At 33.9% G+C, this 23,784-nt stretch overlaps 1 protein-coding gene across 2 annotated transcripts in view; it reads right to left on the bottom strand.

The window, feature by feature from the left end:
- The window catches only part of LOC125074073 (heterogeneous nuclear ribonucleoprotein L), a 408,322-nt gene that overhangs the window by 3,752 nt on the left and 380,786 nt on the right, over positions 1–23,784 (bottom strand). The window contains exons 6-13 of one of the 2 annotated variants that reach the window (XM_047685304.1): positions 19,698–19,781; positions 5,975–6,061; positions 3,431–3,510; positions 2,808–2,903; positions 2,173–2,283; positions 1,724–1,845; positions 867–1,017; positions 444–562 (exon numbers count right to left, since the gene is read on the bottom strand). In XM_047685304.1, the coding sequence (XP_047541260.1) occupies positions 444–562; positions 867–1,017; positions 1,724–1,845; positions 2,173–2,283; positions 2,808–2,903; positions 3,431–3,510; positions 5,975–6,061; positions 19,698–19,781 (850 nt within the window). The remainder of the gene's footprint in view (positions 1–443; positions 563–866; positions 1,018–1,723; positions 1,846–2,172; positions 2,284–2,807; positions 2,904–3,430; positions 3,511–5,974; positions 6,062–19,697; positions 19,782–23,784) is intronic. The other variant, XM_047685305.1, reaches the window with a different exon arrangement.

The raw sequence follows: 23,784 nt of genomic DNA, 5'->3' as shown, positions 1-23,784 counted from the left end.
TTCGCCGCCGAGCACGAGATGAATTATAAACACAAATTAAGCACATGAAATTTCAGTGGTGCCTGCCTGGGTTTGAACCCGAAATCATCGGTTAAGATGCACGCGTTCTAGCCATCTGGGCCATCTCGGCTCTTATACAGCTCACTCACTCTTTAAACAAGTAACTGAGTAAAGCAAGCTTGAATCCCAAGGAAAGATACGGACTACTTTTTATACCCAAAACTTATGACCAAAGCACTTTCTTAACCAAAGTGAGGCAAATTCTTAACCAAAAATCCTCTTTAAAATACATGATAAAAAAACCTATGACCACCTAAGCGTGGGCATCAAGCTATGGGAAAAGTCGAGGGCAAAAACTAATTTTATTTCTGTTTAAATAAATTAAGAATAGATCAATCACGTCTAAAATATTAATGTAGGTATAAAAATGTGAATTGTGTCACCTTTCGCTCTTCAGCGGGAACTTGGAGATGGTATGAGGAGGCGTCACTCCGTAGTCCTGGAACACCTGTAACAGCTGTTCGTCCGACACATCGGGCGGCGTGTTGAAGAAATGCAGAACCTGTCAATGAGTTAAAAGCGTTAAGCATAAAGCATATTAAACTTCTAAAAAGGGTATCAGCATTATTTCATAAAATGGCAACACTTGCTTAGTGTCTGGTCAAAATGTACCGTTAAAAAAACAATACCATCAACGAAAAAGAAATTCATCAGCATTAATGTTTTAATCCAAAATTTTTGAGTTTATTGGTAACATGAGTTTATGTTATGTTTCATATGAAATATTTGTTTAGTAAAATAGAGTTCAATCAAATTTTTCAAACGTTACCAGAAACATATAAGTGATTAAGGCTAATCTGTCTAACCTTGGACGGAGGCTGTATCCTGTTCTTGTGTATGGAGGCGGGCGTCAAGAAACGGTTGTTTTTGTTGCCGACGTAGTCTTTGAACGAGGGACTCTTGTCTGGTAGGGGGTAAGGGTTCATTACTTCCGATAGGTACGCCTGTTTTGAGAAACTGTAAAAGAAAACAAATAATTGGATTTTCCGAATCGCTTCGTTATACGCCACGTCAAAAGTACTCAAATAAACAAACTTGGAAATAATAGCAAGTAACCCATATATTACAGTTGGGCACGTTCTCCTCTTGTGAAGAATGTTTGGAACTTATTTCTCCAATGTCGGTAGATAGTTAAACGTGTGGGAGTTTCATGGGATGCAGGTTTCCCTTTATGATGTTCATTAGTATTGTCATTATAAAAAATAATCACATCAAAGATAATTTGTGCTTGCCCAAGTTTAACACTGTTATCTTCGGGTATTATTGAATTCACGTATTTACTTACATACTTTTATAGTTTATTGTACGCCACATGGAGAAAATAAAAAAATACAACATGGATTCATCCTAAATAAAAGAGACTGACGACCTCCGTGGTCGAGTAGTGGGTTCGATTCCCGGCCGAGTCGATGTAGAAAAAGTTCATTTGTTTTCTACGTTGTTTTGGGTCTGGGTGTTTGTGGTACCGTCGTTACTTCTGATTTTCCATAACACAAGTGCTTTAGCTACTTTCATTGGGATCAGAGTAATGTATGCGATGTTGTAAAATGTTTATTTATTTATTTATTTATTTATAGCGATCTCTTCCAGGCAACCAACAACCAACGTAGCTACTGCACGTCCCGGCTCGTAAGTAGAGGATTCTGACTATTGGCATACTTACGCGAGTGTGAGAGTGTAGTCGCCGACGGTGACGTTGTTGAGGTTTTGAACACATCGCTCGACGGACACTCCGTCTCCCATTTGAACCATCGCCGTGCCTTCCTTCGTTTTCAGGAACTTTATCTGTTGAACGAAGAATACCCAAGTGCTTATTTGCAATTGCCCAAAGCAATCAAACATTACATAATACTTCTATAGATATTTTATTTTATCAATATCGGAAGGCAAATATAATATTGTATAAATAATATCTATATTTTTTTCAAATTTGTTTTAGTCTCTGTGTGAATTTTATAGGAATTAATCGTGTACGTGATCGAGCGTGTATCTGTGTGTATAAATCAAAATAAAATCAACATTTATTTTACGTGTACGTGCGTGGGTTTGCGTGTGTGTGCGTGTGTGTGCGTATGTGTGCGTGTGTGTGCGTGTCTTTGTATTTTAACTTACTCTCACAACATTTCCGTATAAACAGCAAAGGTTGAACAATCGATCTGCGTTGACCGTATTCGGGTCCAACCCGTATACCATCATTACTGCTCCTTGTTGAGGGGGACCACCCTGAAATTAAGCGATTACGTTAAGCGCGTACGTAAGTAAGTTCGAAAACATTGGATAATTAAAATCGACATTTACATATTGACATAAATTCTAAATCAAGATTCCTTCGATTAAAAAATTATCGTTTAAAAAAAAAAAAAGTATCAATAAACCAAAGTCGATCGAAGGTAGACACGAATACAACTCTATCTTAAAATTTAGAACCATCGTTGAAGCCATTTTCTAGGAATTATTATTTTATATAAAAGAAAATTGCTAATTGAATGGCTCTTCGGAGCTATTCTGTAAGAATTCATTTCGTATCAAACCCGTGAAACGTCATAAGTGACTTACGATGATACGCCATTTTGATACTTGTATCCTTTAAAACTTATAATTATTATTAATTAATTTCGCTTATCACTTTCTGACATATCACCGTGTTGTTCGATAAGTTTTGATGCCTTACATTTTTCATTATTATTCAAGTAGAGGCATACCTCTACTTGAATAAAAAATGTAAGGAATATCTTTAATTCGCTTACCTGATTCTGTGGTGGCATTGGCGGGTGGTGCATCGGGGGAGGTGGTACGAAGCCTTCACCACCGTAACCTTCTGGACCGTAACCACGACCATCTCGCTGTTAAGAGTATTACATAAGCATCATAAGATACCAATACTTTTTTCGAATAGGTTCTTACAGAGCACTCATGAATCGACATTTTACAATTATATCAGTTCGGAGTGTTTTGAATATATCGAGAACAACATCAATTAAATAATAAATATTGCTCGAGGAACAAAAACTTTTTGCATGAGTTATCAATTAGTACTATTTTTTTTTTGTTTATTTTAACTTCAAATAACAGCAACTGACTTACGAGACTTCGGACAATACATAATAATAGTAAAAAATACAATTTGAATGTTTTATTTTTATGTGTTTTGATTAAACAGTCTTTACTAATTACTCAAATACTATCCTCGTTATTTTAGAAGTTAAGCTTCGACTTAAAGATATATATAAATAGATTTAGGGAGCAACTTCAATATGTTTTTTTCAAATCACACTGCGCGCGCGCATCACAAAAATTCACTCTTATAATTTTTTCATACCGTGTCAAAAGGAAGTATAATAAAAAAAAGGACTAGTCGAGAGCAACTAACCGGGTGATGCGGTGGAGGGGGACCGTGTCTATCTTTCATCATTCCTGGAGGCGGTGGACCTCCACTACCGAAGTCCATATCTGAAAAAAAAAAAACAAATTAAATAAAAACGAATACCACTTCGCAATAAGAAACCAAATCGAACCCCTTTCGAAATAAACGTCACAATAATCGAGAGATCTTCTCATGAAGATATAAATATACATTAAACGTGTGAAGCGAAATTACTAAATCTTTTAGATCTATAGGCGAAGTTTTAATACAAAACGTACGCTTAAACAGAACAGTCGAAGCGGTTGAAAATAATCAAGACCGCACTTAATAACATCCAATAAAACTATGTATATACCTTCAATACGATCGATATAATCGGTCAATATCTACAACAACATTGAGATTTTTTTAACAAGCCATTACACAGACGTTATGCAAGGCTTAAATTAAAATTTAGCAAAGCATTTAGAATTGCATATTCACATATCATTATTACCACGACATAATTTCTTCGAGTCCGACAAACGGGTTTCATTCAAATCAGTTACAGCGTGTTCGATCAACAAACAAATTAACGTACAAAACTTTCGCGTTTTATTGTATAATTTATTAAAATCAAAACATCCAATTAGTTTAAACAAATTGTTACAACCGTAATGCTTTTAATCGCTCGGAGTCAATCGACGAAATGCATTTACATAAATAAGCGCTTGAACCTTAAATACCCTTCGTTTATTTAAAGCTTTTGGGGACATCCCTTTATTTCAGGCCGCCGGTATACTTTGAAAGCTGTAATTCTCGAAGCGATTAAATTCGAAAATCAAATTAATAGATGTATTCAAAATATTAACGTCAAAAATGTTGCTAGTATAATTCATCTTCGCTATTAAAAACAGAATTTTATTTAAAAAACTGTATAATCTCCACTGACTTAGGCTGTTCCTTTGTCGTTTCTATCTTTATTTCGATTGAGTTTATTTTTAATGTTATTATTTTCAGGCCGTATGTTTAAAGTTCAAACCGTTTAGAGCAGTGGTTCTTAATCTATTGATATCCGGCTGATTTTAAATTGAATTAACATGCAACATTTTTGAACTACGTCTTTTCATGGAACACTAATGTCCTCATGGACTACGAGTCTTCTAAGATTATGGATTAATAGCTACTGGTTCAAAGGTATGATAGCCAATCTTTTCATTTTGAGGAATCGTCCTCTTCAGGTGAAGAGATTTCTTGGGAGAAGCTTATGTTCAGCTTTGGCTAAACAGCGAACACAGGTTGATGATGATTAAAGAGATTTCAAACATTATGAAACATCATCACACGTCTATACCTACTATTTTGCAAATTTAATAATTCTAGCATCAACAAAAGAGGGTAGTCGAAGAAAGAAAATAATAGAAACAGAGTTGCCAGTGCTATTTACAATTTTTTCCGGCTTTATAAAAATAAATACAACGATGAAACTAGCGATAGGCGTATACAGCACTCAAACGGATTATAAATAAACCTGCAGAATTTTAAACGCATGATGGTAACTATTCCAAATTCTGGCAACCCCGAGCAACAGTGTTATAATCGTGCGTCAACGTCAACGTTTTAGAGATACACAGAGCAAGGAAACGTACACACATGCAGAGGATAGGTTTATAGAAATGAAAGTCTGTTCTTGCGGAATGATTTATTGTGTTCATGTTATGTTTACAATATTATATGATAACAATAAACTATCGGTGATTGTCTGGAAGTTTACAATGTTTATATATCTAGCTGTGAATTAATTAAAATGGGTGTATTATACTGCTAAATGAAACGTAAGTAGTATGTATAACATTATTATTATATGCTATTGTGGTTTCTTTCAAGTTTATTGATCGAAGAATGCTCTCTCGGATCGGGTCGGATATTTTAAGAAAACTAAAGTCCACGAAAGAACTACGTCACCGAATAGTTTTAGTCTTTTCGATCGATTTTGTCGCGTAGGATTTCTGTCTAATCGGGTCACGAGAGTAAGAGAATGGAAAATGAAGCTGTGTTTGCACACACACTTGTAAGCTATCACATCTCTGGCGCAATTAGCTGTTCTCCATGGAGAAAGTCACTAATATCGAGCATTCCTCGAAAAATAAGTCGTAAGTGAAACTGGAAGTTTATAAAATAAGTGAAATAATCATTATAATGATGTACACGTTACATGTATGTGTATTTTATAGTTTGTATAGTATAAACCGTCCCAAAAACAAAAGCATTCATGAATGGTGGTACAACAGTCTCTTCCCAATTCAAGCAAACTTTTTTTTATAAATTTTCTAATTTTCAATATATAAATATAGTAATGTAATCAATTGTATATCTGATGTACCACCATTCAAGAAACAATTCAATTGACACGGCTTATAGTCAAAGGTATACACAACAGCTACAGGGTTAATTACACACACAAACACACACTTCGAATTAGATACGAACGACTACGACGTTACGACTGACACACTAGCGTGTCGTCTATGTGTGAGTTAATAAAGTACACTTTACACTTGCGATACAAACCGTTCTGATCACAAGACATCTGACTGTGCTGACTGCATGAGTCCTCGCTGCATGGTCTCGGCGCTTGTGACGTCACTGTGGTCGGATCTGCCAATACTTCATAGTTACAGTTCAAAAACATAGAATTCACTTGAACATTTCCGAATGAAAATTCGTTTCTTCAACACAAAAAATTCAGTCGAAACGTTTATTTCATAAATCCGTTTGGTGCGTGTTAATTGATCGTACGAATAGTTTTATTTTGTTTCGATGGCTGAAAAGTGTAAGGTTTCAATTCATCGGTAAAGTGCTTCGACGAGTAAGGTGGAAACTTGCGTATTTCGTAACTCACCGTTCCACGTTTGATGTATTAAATCTTCAATAAAATGTTCGTGTATGTTTTAAACTCTGTGTAGAAGTACATGTACAAACACGAGTGAGATGCGAGTTTCAAATGTATTTTGACGTTTAAATTTTGTTTAATTAATGTGTACCGTTTAAAATGATTCAATTAGATTACGCATATGCGAATCTTAACGTAATGCGAGTCTCATAACTTCGAACTGGCGAACTTGTTGAACACTTTGGTAACCGATTCTGATATTCTCATCATTGTAGTACTTTTTGCTCACGGCTCCACTACGGAATAGATTGGTATGTACAATTAGTATCACATTTTATTTTCACTTTGTCCCAAAAAAATAATACTACGAATATGCGTTTCGGATAATAACAATAGTCCAGATGGACGGCTTTTATGCTGCTGAGAATTTAATCCAATTAGCTATGTGTTCGAGATGTATCGAAATCAAAACTTCGGAAGAGATTCTTACGTTTTTATTCAGACGATTCTCACATTTGTACATTCATTAATGAAATATCTGTGCGTTTGTTTACAAAATCGTTTTTTTCTTTACTTAATATCAACTCACACTAAAACTGTTGAATCTAAAAAGATGTTTTGTATGAAAGTATTTATGTTTTTAAGTTAGTAACAAAGTTGAAGTGAAGCTAGGCTAGTGAAGCTAAACGGTATCGTTTGTCAAAAATCGAATGCCCACTCCTTGTATATTCATTCCAAGAATATACAATGATTTATTAATTTAACGACTTCAATAAGTTTATGCAAATCAAAATGATATAATATCTACTGACCAAATGAGAGCCGAGATGGCCCAGTGGTTAGCACGCGTGCATCTTAACCGATGATTTTGGATTCAAACCCAGGCAGGCATCACTAAATTTTTATATGCATAATTTGTATTTATAATTCATCTCGTGATCGGCTGTGAGGGAAAGCATCGTAAGGAAACCTGCATGTGTCTAACTTCAACAAAATTCTGCCACATGTGTATTCCACCAACCCGCATTGGAGCAGCTCGGTGGAAATTTACAGGCTGCTAATGTAAATCATGACATTACGGGATGGAAGGAATACCTAGCGAAAGCGAAAAATTTAATACCGTCAGGTTATGAAATCTCTTAAGACTTTTTTAGCATTATAACTCCAAAGTTCAAGAGTTTTAACTGCAAACAGGAAAACGATATAATTTCAAATTAGAAAAGAATACTTAATATTAATAAACAGTCGAAAAGATTTGAGAAAGTGGATCTTAAATAATAAATAAACGTGAAGGTTACTATTTAAGCCAAGGTGCTTGACTTCCATGTGCTTAATTTGTGTTTATAACGTAGGTCTCGTGCCCAGCAATAAAATAATACATAGCGAAGACATTAATTTTTAGGGTTAAACTTTGACACGTGTTTGCAACAAACGCCCCCCCCCCCCGCCTATTAAAGTAGATTGGTGAAATAAATTTCAAACCTGATCCACATAAGGACAGGAGACCAGCTCTGGGAAATTAATGGACTTGCACTTTACTTTTACTTATTGGGACTGGCGAATACTCTACATCTGACTGGTGGTTGTGGAAGTGGTTCCGTCTATATATTTTAGGGCTGTGAGACAACTTTTGGGAACTGCACTGTTAAGTCCATTGCGTTACACTGGCTCACTCAACCTTTAATCCAGAACACAAATAGACTAAGGTATTGCTGTTTGGCGGTAGAATATATGATGGTACCTACACAGATGGGCTTTCGTGGCACACAGACCTACCGCCAAGTAAAACTATATATATATCTCTCTATGCTTATCTGTAAGCGTTTTAGCACAGATTTCATTTTCGAGAGGCATAAATTTATGCTAATTAAATCGGTATATTCGAAATTGAATGGTATTTACGTCGCATTAACGCAGTGGACCGCAGCGTCCAATATCGTGCGGGGCAGCGCGAACTCGCTTAATTGTTTAAAAGCGTAGTCGCGTGCCCGTGTAATTAATTGAAAGCCTTTCAATTAAATATACAATTAATTCGTAGGCTTTTTATTAGGTTTACACGACGTTACGCGATGCGGTTTTACACTCGCAGAGTTAACTTCGAGAATGTGGGAGGAAATCATCGACTGCGATTTGGAATCGACTCGTCTCGGAACCGTTGGCAGACGCTATCGACTGTAAGTAACCGGTAATAGCGAATGAAACATAGTCGTGCTTTGAAAGGCACATCCAGTAACCAAACATTGATAGATTGACTACCATTACGTGATGCATCTTTTCGGTCTCTCTCATTACGTTGGTACTTAGTTTGTTACGTTAGTGCTTCAATGTAAAATAAAACTGCCCACTTTAGAAAAATATGTTATCGTTGCTACCATCTTATAAAGGAAAATTGAACTATGTATATTTGGATTTCTCTGTACGATTAATATACTATATATGTTAAACTTTTGTTTATAAGCTAACCGGTAAGTTCCTTTAAGTGAATGTTTGTAACATTGTTTTGGAATAATCTAATAGTGGATCGAAGAGTGTCGTTTGGGAGGAAAATAAGTTTTTGTAATCTCCCGTGCCTCGGAGAGCACTTACAGCCGTTGATTCTGCACCTGAAGATTTTCCAGTGGTGGTGGTGGTGGCCAGTAAGGATAAAGACTGTGTTTATGGATACACATATACCTGTAGAGCTCGAATGCTTTGCTAGTCTTTTGAGATAGCTCGTCGTGCTTAATATTCGGTCTGCGGTATATATATATACAGCCCAGGTAGACTTGAAAGATTACATTAATAGAATACATTCTCAGTTATCCTTGTGAAATATATATATCTTGGTTCCTAGATGGATGAAAACTAAACTGAAACTGAACTTCGAACAATCACTAGTATACTCTACGTACTTGATATGTGTTTATAATTTACACTGGGTCATTCACCCTTCAAATCGGAACAGCACAACAATAAGTATTGCTTGTGTTTGACGCTAGAATATATCAGTGTATCTGATGATGGGCTTGCGCAAAGCCCGCCGAGTAAAATCATAATGTATGCCCTTAGGAAATAGTACCAAAACAAACATTCCAAACAGATGCTGACCCGATTTCAATAAATAACTGATTGATCATCCGAAGAGACTTGAAATCTTACGCCCCAGCCGTCCCCCCTCTTTTATTCGGCGATTATGTTAATATCACCAAGCAGGTTCAAATTGAATTGAACCACCGTCTTGAGCCTCGTTAAAATCTCTAAATTGTTTTTATAAGAATACTGTCAATGATTGTTTCGAAGAAATTATTTATTATCCGCTCTTACGTCTGGCCGCTGAAATGGTTCTTCTAATTTTCTGACGGATCGAATGGATGATTGAACTTTAAAATTACGAAGAACTTACGATGATTTTTTTATCATTAATATCGTCAATTTTTCCTAATAGTCAATGATATTATTTTAATCTATCAAATTTATTTTAAAATACGTTGCTTAAGAGGTGTTTAGTTAAAAAAGGTGTCGTCTTTTTCTTTCGAATGTCAAATCAACGATGGAAGAGAGGGAGAGACATTAGTTTATAAATATAAGAAACATTATTTTTAATCCATAGGTAGGATAGGTGTCCATGATCTAATAGATTTCAATATTGCATTTAATTATAGCCTATTCCAATGGAAGAAGGAATAAAGATAAATAACCTTGGATTAACATTTCTATGCAATTTTCTAAAAGCTCTTCTATATTCTGCACTAAAGTCAGTTCTCATCATCATCTTCCTGTCCTTATCCCAATTTTACTTGGGGTCGGCGCAGCATGTCTTCTTCTTCGATACTTCTCTGACGGACGTCATCTCACAAGTAACATTCCTTCTAACCATATCGTCTTCCACACAATCCATCCGTTTCTTGGGTCGTCCCCTACATCTATATCCATCCACATTCATACTCAAAACCTTTCTCACAACATGGTCCTCATTCCTCCGTATAACATACCCATACCAAGACAGCCGGTTTCCAGATAGTTTCTCGGTTACCGATGCCACTTTCAAACTTCCTCTTATGTACTCATTCCTTACTATATCCATTCGCGTAACACCACACATTCCTCTCAGCAGTCTCATCTCCGCCACATGCAATCGTCTTTCAGTCATCCCTAAAGACAGTTCTCGTCTACTATATATATTTATTTGTAATACAACACTATTCCACTGAACTACTTGTATCATCTTTAACATTACTTTCAAAGTTACAATAACAGCTCCGTCGACATTATTGACGCCATTTTTTCGCTAATCCATAAACGATATTTTAGACTATTCGATCTCTCGATTATATCGCATCAGTTCGATGTGAAATGTTTAATTACAAGTAATTTAACCTTTGATGCCAACCGCATGAGGGATCTCGTGTGGTTGGAGTACGCTATAGTGCAATTTATTCTTAAAGTTTTTGGTAATAAGCACGGACGATCAACCCATGACACGGGGTCAATCAAGTTAATGTCAAGATCGAATTAATAATTGTCTTTACCTTTTAGCTAAAATACGCAAAAAAAAATGTTTGATATTTAGACTCAAACCGCTTTACTTCAGTTCAATAGATCATTATGATATCAAAACAAAAAGGTATGCTATCGTAGGTATAACGTGTGAATAATTTTGATATTTTATTTAGACTCAGTGCCCACGGTCGGTTGAATAATATGAACACGGTACATAAAACTTTTAAATGTTATCCTGCTGAGGACGGAAAAAAAAGTAGAAATGACAAGAACAAACGATCAAAACGGTGTGATGTTTTTGATTATTATTTTCCTTTCGTTATTCGGGTCGAGTTTGCGTGAAATAAGTCGTACATTGAAGATTCTATCGAGGTTGTATATTCGACCGGTCAGCGTATAAATGTATTGTCTTCTTTATTTATATTTTATATAAAAACTTTTTGACTTTGTTCAACGGAGAATGTTGTGGCGCCATCTATAATCAGACTGAGGCAACACTGAGTCAAGCTTAGAAGCGGCGGCGGGCAATCAAAGACGAGAGCTCGATCCGAGCGGACGTGTCTGTCTCAATTTAAACTATCTTTGAACCTACCTACTCTTTGTGACTATAATAATTAAAGTTACTTTTGATTAAACTACATTATTCTTGATTTTATTGATATGCATATCCTACGAACCAATCTCCTGTGGCATATTCAAATCAAATCAAAACATACTTTATTCAAGTAGAAGTATTTAACAAACTATTTAAAGTAAAGCTACCACCGTTTCGGAATGTAGAAGAACCGGCAAGAAACTCAGTAGTTACTGAATTAAATTGATATAAGACAAAAAAAATAATACACGCAGCTTGGAATGTATATGCTTCAACTTAAACTTTTAACGGGGATAGGATATTCCCACAAAAAGTCACTCGAAACGCTGAAAAAAGTTTTCAAATCGAAAATCCGAACGGAATGTAAAATAAAATCTACATTGTACGGTTAGTGTAACAATGAAGGGGCAAGTTGACGTGTCTATAAAGTAGGGTTTGTATGTTTACAACCGACAACCGTGCACGCGGAACGCTACGTATGGTCACGCAATGTTTTCGTTTTCCTTTTATCAGCTCCATCGCTTCTGGCTCGTCCTAGTTCCATTAGATATGATTCGTTTCGACATCTTTTTTTTTACTGACAATTGAAGGTAAACTTTTTTTTATATAAAACATACGACAATTTACTTGGTATTCATTTTTGCCAAGAAGATCGGTTTTGCGATTTAACGGGGAAATGCTGCTAGCATACTTACTAGCATTCCGCGTGGACAGGATTTATACAACAACCATTTTAATTACATTAGCAGCCTGTAAATTTCCCACTGCTGGGCTAAGTAAATTTCCCACAGCTGGGCTAAGGCCTCCTCTCCCTTTGAGGAGAAGGTGTGGAGCATATTCAACCACGCTGCTCCAATGCGGGTTGGTGGAATACACATGTGGCAGAATTTCGTTGAAATTAAGCACATGCAGGTTTCGTCATGTTGTTTTCCTTTACCGCCGAGCACGAGATGAATTATAAACATAAATTAAGCACATGAAAATTCAGTGGTGCCTGCCTGGGTTTGAATCCGAAATCATCGGTTAAGATGCACGCGTTCTAACAACAGGGCCATCTCGGCTCTGTACCATTTAAATTATTATTTATATAAACATTCTTGTAATAAATATATCATAAAACATCCGATCATTATTCGACAATCCCTAGGGGAAAAAAACTAACACATATCTTCAAACTCGTAACAGATACACTAACAATATATTCAACAAACAGAACCTATATCACGATTAAACATATAACCGTAATAAATTAAAGTTGACAGCAACGAGCACAACTGATACATCGTTATTCATGGTGGAAATGAAAATTGTCATAAATATTTATAAGTGTTATCATGTATTCGGTATAATAAGCGGATTTGAACTCATATATTGTATGATATTCACGATTATACTATAAATAAACAATGAAAGTAGATACAATGGACTGGGAGAATATGAAATCAATTTTTCAAAATAGTTACATAGAATATTTCAAATTTATTTGTTAATATAGCTATGCCCGCGACTTTGTGCGCGTTTGAATTTAACAAATAAGTTATAATTGTAGCCTAAGTCACTCCTTATTACATCAGCTATCTGCCAGTGAGACTCCGATCATAATCGGTCCAGCCGTTCCAGAGATTAGCCGGAACAAAGAGACAGAAAGACAAATATTGAAAAAAATAGTTATTTCGGTATATGTACCGTGTATACAAACGTATGTATTTAGTAAAAATCGGTTTTATTAATATCACATGACACAGACACTCCAATTTTATTATACCTATGTATAGATAGAAGTGAAAATATTGAAGTACTATAAAAAATGTTACCATAGCAATTCTCGCTATTGTTGGGTTCAGGTTTGAAGGGCGACAGTGTACCTACAGACAGGTGAGACATCACGTCTTAGTCCCCAAGGTTAAGTGGCGCAATAGCGTTGAAAACGGTATGAAAAGGATAGTAAATATTTCTTGGTGCGAATATCTATGAACAGTGGTGACCTACCTACCTATTCTAACTAAAAAAAAAAATTAACCATCTTGCGCTAAGTCTTTGTCAATGTAAAGAGGACTGACCTCTAATTCTGACATCATTGTACCGTTAACCATAGGATCTTAGATGTTATGCCCTTCGTGCCGGTGAATAAACGGCATCAAAAAATACTTCTCGTTAAAATATGGATTTCAAACGGGTAGCTTTACGGTCAATTAAATTATAAAAAATTACAATTCAAAAGTGCTTATAGAAATTGAAATAATAACAATTCTATGATATTTTTGATTATTTGATATGAATGACATCTGACTTCTTACTGAAAACCAATAAAAAATTCAATAAAATATTTATCAAGATATATTTAATGTTAGTCAATTTGTATAAAAATAAATTGATTATCAAGACAAAGACGAACAAGTTTAAGCCACATTCATTTTATAGTAAACTCAAACATATTATTAATTTAATAGCGGTTTTATATCGAGTTTCATTTCATTCAGTGTATACTATAATCTAAGAATTAGGTAGAAAAAAAATTAAAGATTTTGTATTGATAATGAGGGGAAAGTAAAAAGAGAATTTGCAGACTTGTTCACTTCCGGGCAGGATGTATTATATACATGTATAATTGTATTTACTAACATAACGTTGTATTTTTAAATGTTTAAAAAAGAGTAATTACTGAGTTCAGTAATTGCTGAGTCCTTCACTTAATACAGTTCTGCAAAATGACGATTCAAAAGTGCTTGTAAAAGCCTACATGAATAAAGTATATTTTGTGTTGACTCTTACGACAAGTGACTGATATCCTCCAAGGGAATCGTTTTTTTGTTGATTTAGTTTCTGTGAGTGATGATATTAACGGCATATCCGTTGACGCAAAAACTAAGACTTATTCTATGCTTATCAGTACTAAGCCTTATCATATCCTTTGTCAGTACAAATACGTCAGAACTAGACGTATTATTCGATAAACATTCGTATAAAAATACACGGTATTAGTAATCGACGATTTTCATGCACGATATAGAAAATTCAAATGAAAATAAATTATTCATATAGTATCAATAATAAATAAAAACGGACCAAGTGCGAGTCGGACTCGCGCAAGAAAGGTTCTGTTCCATCATCTATAAAAACAGCAAATAAAATCACGTTTGTTGTATGTGAGCCCCCCTTTAGACATTTATTTTATTTTTTTCTTTTGTATTTGTTGTTGTACCGGCAACAGAAATACATTATCTGTGAAAATTTCAAATGTCTAACAATGACAGCGGAGTCTTAGTATTATCTTCGGGCCCCGTTCTACCCTTTGGGTACGGAACCCTAAGATGAAATGTAGAATCAAAAACGTACCTTATCAACTATTGAATAAAGTACATTTCGATTTGCATCTGTAAAAAACAAAAGCGATACGTATGAGGGATATATAAAAGCCGAAAACATTATTCAATTTAAAAAAAAAAGATGCATTTTCACCGAAACGAATGAATTTTATACCCTCGATCCAATTACCCGCGACTCTACATCTACATCTGTTGACCGTTACATAAAAATAATGGAATAGAAGCGCGAATCGCTAAACTGTATCTCATATTTCCGGTGAAATTCGCGTGTCGCGCAAAATTTTCAAATTCGCATCGAGCGTTACAGTCGGTAACAGAGCTATGAATTATTTAAGGGAAGCAAGCGTTGGACCCGTCACAACGCCTCGCAATCCATGGAAGTTTTCGATTTACTATAAATGTTTTACGTATTTTAAGGTTTTTACTTTGTTAATCGATTAAATTGCGAAATCATAGCAATTTATATAAAACCCTTTATTATGTATATTGATATGTCTTTATTCAATTATATCGGATTAAACATGTTTATTGATTTAAAAACGTACAAAGCGTGGTCATTCGGCCGGATATGTAGGAAGATTAATAAAAACAAAATTAGCACACGAGAACTCATTGGTTGACGGTGAGTTCCTCCTAAATAAGTCCATTCCTCATAACACCAACGCGCCACCGACCTTGAGGGGTAGAATGTTATGGCCCTTGTGGCTGTCGTTACACTGGCTCACTCACCCTTCAAACCGGAACAGAACAATACGTAAGTATTGTATTAAATAAGACGATTCAACAAGTTTAATTACTGGAGTTTAATTGTAGAACTTATTTATTAAAATTCGTTACCTAATCTCAAAGAAGGAGCATACTCGGCAGAAAAACCTTTAGATAATACATAAGATAAACTATAGTCAGACTAAATTACGTTCTAGCTAAATATATTCAAACAATCGTTTCACCTGTAAAATTTGCTTAAACTAGGTTTCTAGTCTACTTCGAAACTAGAACAGCTGTTCTATTTAGATCGAGAAAAGCTACTTTAAATAACACACGTGGATAAAACTGTGTACGAAACGAAAAAAAATAACTCGTCCACTTATAAGGATAAATTTTGGAGTATATTCCACCGTGCTGTTGTATACATTTACTCGCACGGTGGAAAGAAATTGAACAAATATTTTCTTCATCACATGAAGGTTTTTTCAGGACACCCTTTTTAACCGCAGATCACGAGTTCAATTATAAATACAAATTAAACACATGAAGTTTTCAATGGTGCGAAGTGGAGCCCACAATATTCAATAAAGAAGCCTGTAAAATTGAAATCTTTTATATAGAATGTTAAGAAATCCAAGTGGATCTGTCTTATACGAAAACTAACGGATACAAATAGTAAAAATTTGTACACTAAAATAAAAAATCGAGGTAAGTCTAACAAGAGGTGGATTTACGACAGTTACAAGTTATCAAGGCGTCAACCCTATAGCCACGCCTGGTAGAGGACCGAGACGCTTGGAGAAATTTTGAGGAAGTTTTTGCCGAAAAAGGTAAATTTTACAATTCACAATAATCTATATAAAAGCGAAATACCACTCACTGATTACTCACGAAATCTCAGAAACTATAACGCCTACAAACTTGAAATTTGGCACGTACGTTCCTTAATAGACATCCGCGAAGAACAGATTTTAAAAATTCCCCTAAGGGGGGTAAAACCGCATATTCAGCTAGTATTCATAAATGAATATAATATAAGTTTATTGCTTGCTTATCATCGCGTATTCTACCACTGATTTGAAATACTAACATTTAATAAAAAAAAGCAATTCTGAACTATATATTCAATTCGAGCGAGTTAATAAAAACATTATAAAATACTATGCGAATATCTGCGAATTTAATCGTCTATACCAATATTATGAGCAAATCTTCTGACGGTCTGTCTATTTTTTACGTTTTCACGTCTATCGAATCGAATTTGGTGAAAGGTACGAAGTAAGCTTGAAACCCAACGAAGGACGGACAAAGGACATTTTCTACACCTAAAACCTACGACACTTTTATATTTTTTTTCAATTACATAAGAGGTGAATAAAGCAAAATAAATAAATGTATGATTATTACCGTAACAATAGTAAAGTTCCAAGGTGAAATAGAGGCGCTTCTATAAAATTCAATTCAACCGTTTCGTGAGGGACAGGTGAACATGTAAAAGAATCTTTTATTCATGAAGTTATTACAGGGAACGAATACGGTTCAAATGTTTCCACTAATTGATATTCCTATTCGATTTGATGCAGCTATCATAATGCAGATAAATATAGATCGCCTTATTTGTGGTGCATGAATGGAATTTTTATACAAAAATATATGCCTGGTTACTATACAACGACTGGAGAAACGACTCGTTTTGCTTACGGTTAGTAGAATCAACACTCAAAAAGTAGACGAGAACTTAGTCCAAGAGTGAAACATTTAAACTGTTATTTAAACTTTGTTTACGAGGCGTAATCCGTAAGGCTTTATATGGAAAACGTTTCTTAAGTATTGAAGCCAGAAATATAGGAGTTACTTTAACGACTCATTTTTCGTAGCTGAAAACGATCGACTGCTGCAGAATAACGATTCGTTAAATAAATAAACCGGACATTGCTAATATATCCATAATTATTAAATAAACTCACAATAATAAAAATCTCGATCAATTGAATTATTTTTTTCCGAACCATCTCTAATCCTGGCCATACGAAGATTTAATAAAAAAATTGTTAATCTAATAACATTACTCAAAAAACAAACTTAGAAGAAAGTATAGTAACAAACTCAGTTCATAATAAATGGCGAGTTTTAACATTCAGTTGCGGAACTAAATCGGATATGTGTCTAGAAAATCCAGTACCAAATGTAGCGCATGTCAGAATCCCACGTAGAGGGAATGAGTAACACATAGAGCTAGTACGCTCTAGATTGAGACCATAATAGAAAATAGAGTATCCAACCAAATTACACAATTCTGCTTTGAGATATTGAGATACTGAAATCCTCAGAATTGTGGTTCGGTCAATTCGCATTGTGCACTTTCGTTTAATGAACAAGTTATCAAGATGTCAAACGTTTACAAGCATTTTTACTTAAAACTTAATTAATGTATCGCGTAACGGATAGTTTCCATATGGACAGGAAGCAATCCTATATAAATACCAGCTCCAACGAGACAAAGAGTAGGTCCATTTTTCTATCTAATCTTGAAACCCTAAATTCCGATGTGTGTGCTAGTAATTCTTCTCCTCCTTAATGTCTTCATCGAAGAAGATGGCATTGTTGCCAGCATCCAGAATAGTTTTTTAATTTTCCGACTAATATTTAATTTTAATATATTTTGATTCAATTTCGGTCACCAGTAGTTCTAAAAATTTTAACGCATCACTATTTAAACGAGTATCACGGAATCACGACTAATTTCACTCGTGCGAAACTATCGGAGCCTTCAGATAGGTAGCTATTCAGATTACAAAATAAAACTATACTACCATAGCAACTATTCCGATATATTATATAAGAGTGTGCATGCACCTATCAGCTTCATTTAAATTTTTAACGTTTTATTCAAAGCGTTCCGCTAATTTTTCGCTCGGATGCTCAGCGGCGCGATCTCTTTTTGTCGAGAAAGATTCTCTATTTATGGAGCCGTATTATTTTTCACTTCACTTGTTGCATTATGCATCTCATCTTTAATAGAATATATAAACAATTCGCGGACTAAGTGTATTGAACAATAATAACATTAACCGAAACTTTTCATATAGAAATTGGTATAAAAAATTATTAACATTAGCATTAGCTGCCTGTAAATTTCCTACTGCTGGGCTAAGACCTCCTCTCCCTTTGAAAAGAAGGTAAAGAACACATTCCACCACGCTGCTCCAATACCCAAATTTATGACTTTAGTAAAATATGAAAATGTCTAATGAAAACGCGGTCAATATAACTTAAATAGACCAATGGTTGAAAGAAATAATAAGTTCAAATAAACTTAATGTGTAAAACAGGACAGACATATAAGAAATTAGTGAGACTTTTGACTTTAAATCTCTTTACGAATAAGCAGTAATATTAGAAAACAATAAATTTGAAAATAATAAATTAATTATCATTTTAAATTCTATTCTTTGAATATCCATTATAATATAATAAAACTCTAAACTTTTCTAGGTAAAAACGTGTTAACTCTTCAAAGTCCAAATGGTATCATCTTGTCAAAGTTTAGTGCGATTCTTAGAGCCATGCACAAAAGTTACATCGACTTCAAGAACCGTTCAAACTTCTAACAACTTTGTCGCCCTACTTCTACTAGAATTATCTGGAAAGTTCCAGAAGTAGATCAGAAATTCACCACTAATTGATTAGATAACAAGTAACACTAGGTCAGTTTCATATTACTCTTGTAAAGTTAATTTTGTCATAAGATTACAAATATTTATGTATTAAGTATAATAGAAAATGTTTATCGGTAATCATCTATGTTTTGAATGATTTCTCTCATCTTGAATTTTAGAAGTATCGTTGTCGTGTCTGTTAATATTTTGTTAGATTCATAATCGTTATCAAATCTCACATAAAATGTTATGCTGGCTTATGTTCGTGTGCGACGCGTTCACGCATTGTTCAATCGGAATCATTGAAAAGTACCATTGGTGTTGATGCACTTGCGTGAAGGTTTTTTTTTTTAAGGTATCTCATATAGCAAGTATGAAACAATATATGAAAAAATAAAATCAAGAATGTCAAGCGTCAATTAATATTAAATTTAAACGTCGACAGTAATCTTCAAGAAATCTGAAATATCCAACTTATATGACGAGACCGTATTATAATTTATAATCGACAGAATAAGCAATTATATCATATTTATACTATTTGGTGACCATTTAACACTAGAAGGTAATTTACTCGTCAGTCTTTCCAAGGTTCCAATAGAACAATTCCAATAAAAATACTTTTTCTACTTACTGTATGGCTGTGGTCTGCCGCCAGTGTACTGAGGAGACTGCAGGAGTGGTGCACTTCGCTGTGTTGGCTGGACGTCTTCTGACACTGGAAATAGAAAACATTTGTTGTACAAAGCTGTTTAAAGCCAGAGCAATATGGATACACGAAGCTTATCTTAATAGCGTTGACTATGTCATGTGGCAGAGTGCTCAGTTATCATCATACCATCATAAACAGCTGTTCCATAACCTTTTATTTATATATATATTTATTTCAATTATTGCTACTGTTAAATTTAGATCATATTATTTTATACGACACTTCTCACGCAATATTTCATGTGATTCCATCTATTTTATGATAATTCGAAGCATGCAAAAAATATATTCTAGAAGATTACGAGGAAGCCAGATAATTTTTTCGCATATGTTATTTAAAGCAAAAAAAAAAGATACGAAGACAGCCAATCAAATGCAAGCAAGCAAGCAAGACATTTAATATGAAGCTATATATTCTGGAAAGTGATAATATATCATACACAAGGAAAATTGGGGCTCGGTTGAATAATATGTATTTATCGTCTCCATTAGCACATAAGTCGATGCTATTAAACTAAATCATACAAAACGTCTAATATTTTTAAGATATATCTTCTGGATTGTAGACCGAATCATTCAAATTATTATTATTTTATTACTCCAAAATTCAATAGGCGTCAAAGCCATAGGAGTGTTTTTCTTTCAAAACATTAAATAGAAGATTTATGACAATATAATGAATTTTTTAACAATACTTATAATAATATACAGTATAAATTAATATTGTTGTTACGATATTACAGTGATCATTTATTATTTTATTAAATAACTTTACAAAAATATATACAATTTAAACAGAATTCAAAAAATTCAATAAATTTTACCAGAATATTTGAGTTAAGATAAAAACAAAGCAAAGTAATATAAAAAAAAATATATATATATATTATAAAAGAAACAGCAACAGAAAAAAAGTTTCATTAAACTAAGTGAGCGAAAATATTAGAACAATAACGAAAAGATCATCCATGAGGTCCCAATTATGATATGACAAATGAATATAGCTCTAAAAGACATAGGGCTAAAGCTTAAATTAGTAAATCCATTCTGGCCTAATGACACACTTACCGTGATTTGAAATGTGTCAAGCGTATCTTCGCACCGACCGTCCCACCGTCACTTCCCTGCACATATAAAAAGACGACCACACTCTTTATTTCATCCTTTTCCAACTCTTTAAAATGTCCATATTACTGTTTCATCTCGCATAGCGTTAACTGTGCATGCCAATTCCACGATAGTTATAAAAGCTACAAAAATATAACGGATATAATAAACAAAAATGTATCCATCTGTTTTTCCTTATTTTGAACGTATTTCAGTGTTTGCTGAGACAATTTTTTTAACTGTGTCTTGTGTTTCTTGTCTGCATGTTTGCTTGTTGTCAATTCTGCTGTCTTCATTTCAATGATTTCTGTTTGATTCTCCACATTGAGATCTATGTCTCTCACTAAACATTTCAGAGTGTGTTTGTCTTTAGTTTTATATGTGCATGGAAGATTACTAACTCATAAATCAATGCTTATATATTATTGTACATTGAAGACGAGGGAAGGTTTACCAAATTTTGTTTAAATTATTTTCATTACATCTTCAAATTCGAATATTCATTAAATGATTATGCATTTGGACACTTGAATTATACTTTTTAAGCAATACGCCATGTAAAAAAGCAGCGTATCGCAATTTTCGTATGAAAATATACTAGCTTGAAGCAAAATTTGGTTAACCTTTCCACTCTCCGGGTGTACATCTGTATGTTAATATTACACTGTAGTGGATGCATAAAATAGCTATGTAGAAAAGCTAGATAGTATAAGTTGAAAGCGGGTAAAGAAATATAAGTATTATTATTAAAAAAAAAGCTTCCATTATAGTTTCAGTTTCTCGAATGACTTCATTCGTTTTAATATTTTCATTTTAATTATCAAATTTATATTTTTCATCAGTATAAGTATATGATTTATCTTTCGATACTTTGAAAACTGAAACTTTAACAGTCATTACAAAATTATCGTAAGCAATACATACCAAAATTTTAGGATGAGCTGAAAGCTTTGCCTGTACCTAAATATTTAATGTGAATTTTTCGGTCGATAACAATTTTTAACATTTTGTCTATAACTTAATTCTAATAGAAATTTATATTATCTTGAAATAAGTTGTATATTTTATAATACAATAATTATTATCAACCGAAATATTTGTGTTTACAGGAATTAAATTTGAATGATTAATCCTCGTGGTAAGAGAGATCTTGTGTAGTCTTGTATAGGATATAGGATATAATTAACACATAGAAGTGATAATAGTGTACTAAAATTTCTGTTACAATATGTATCAATGAAAGAAAGAACTTCGATGTACTTCCATTTATAGAAGACGTGAAATCTTTTTTACGATTGAAGTTTGATAACAACGACACTGAAACTCTCGATACACTGATATTCAATTAGTTTGTGTGTTTTGGGATATGTCCACTAATGATAAAATGGTTTAAAAGTAATTCTGTTTTACCAAACTAAGCTACAATAATGTATTATTTAGATAATGTTCAAAACTTCAATTTGAATCTTAAACATTCAATTTTTGTAAATCGTTTCAGATATAATTTTATAATAAGGAGTTTCAATACCTTTAGTATTTAGATAGAAAATCCTAAAGCGTGCTCAAGTTTAGTAGTTTCATGAATACGAGAAAATTCCTCGAAATAAAAGTCTTATATTATACAGTAATTTTATTTCGTTAACTTTCTGCGAACCTTGGCAACGATATTGAAGTTTTAATCAAAATGTAAATAAGTGATAAAGGCTTACATAACTTAAATTATTTGAATTATATTTCAATTTATATTCTCGTCGATTTGAGTTGTGTCAATAGCAAGGTCTGCTGTGTTAATAATGTAATTGGCCGTTTTTTTTACATTTTACAGTTTTACCATCAAACTGAATAATTTACATCTACGCTCTCTTGCTTCAAGAGGATTTTTTTTGTATAATATTATGTCCCTTGTGCCTGTAGTACACTGGCACACTCACGCTTCCAACCTGAACAATGCTAAGCATTGCTTGTTCTGCTCTAGAATATTTGACGAGTGGGTGGTACCTACACAGACCGGCTTACTCAAAATCATATCAGCAACCTACCTTTGTTACACAATATTAATTTATTAAATAAAAACATTTAATTTGAAGGTCTCTTGCCTTTTAGTTGTTAACAAATATAAAAACTTTACATCTCTTATTTATTTTCAGGGAAAAAATCCAAACACAACTTTTTACCGGGTACTTCTTTCATAAAAGACTACTTTCTATATATTTGGAGTAGGTATAACTTAAGTAATTTCCAATCTCCCTACCTTTCCCATAAACTGTAACTAATAAATATCAACTTTCGGTCGCTAAATTTGTTATAATCGTATATTTTATGCAACCTTCAAGGCCGAGCAAGATGATTTCAAAAAATAAACTAAATACCCGAGACCGAAAGTGCTTGCTCACATTTAGGCCCGAGATCTTTGTTGAGTTTCACGTGTTCCGTTAACTGAGCCATCTATGCTAGCACTCTGAGTTTTTAAATCTCATTACGAAAACTTAATAAACGTGAACAGTTTGGTAAAGGTGAAGTTATTTGCTCCTCTGATACACTGCCTAAAATTTCACATCTAAAACCATCCACGTACTCGACACAAAGGAATGAACGAATTGCATGTCCTCGTCGCAGCTTTGCTTTAGTAGTTCATTTCGTTCCAAAACACACGGACGGCGTTGAAACGAATCTAGATACAGAGATACGTAGAATATATAAGTATCCATTCGGAATGCAATATCTGATTAATGGAAATTGAACACAGAACCAAGCAGCTGTTCATTTTGATTCAATATGAAGGAGGAACCTGGAGCAATATTCAAATTTATACACGTATCGGAGCTAACTGACTGAGGGACTGCTACTAACAGTATTCAATTAAATTATTTGCTTAACGGCTTTTTGATGTGAAATATCTATTT

This window comes from Vanessa atalanta, chromosome 26, assembly GCF_905147765.1.
Source record: "Vanessa atalanta chromosome 26, ilVanAtal1.2, whole genome shotgun sequence".
Lineage (NCBI taxonomy): Eukaryota > Metazoa > Arthropoda > Insecta > Lepidoptera > Nymphalidae > Vanessa > Vanessa atalanta.
The sequence above is the reverse complement of the archived record's forward strand: the minus strand, read 5'-3'. Positions and strand labels throughout refer to the sequence as shown.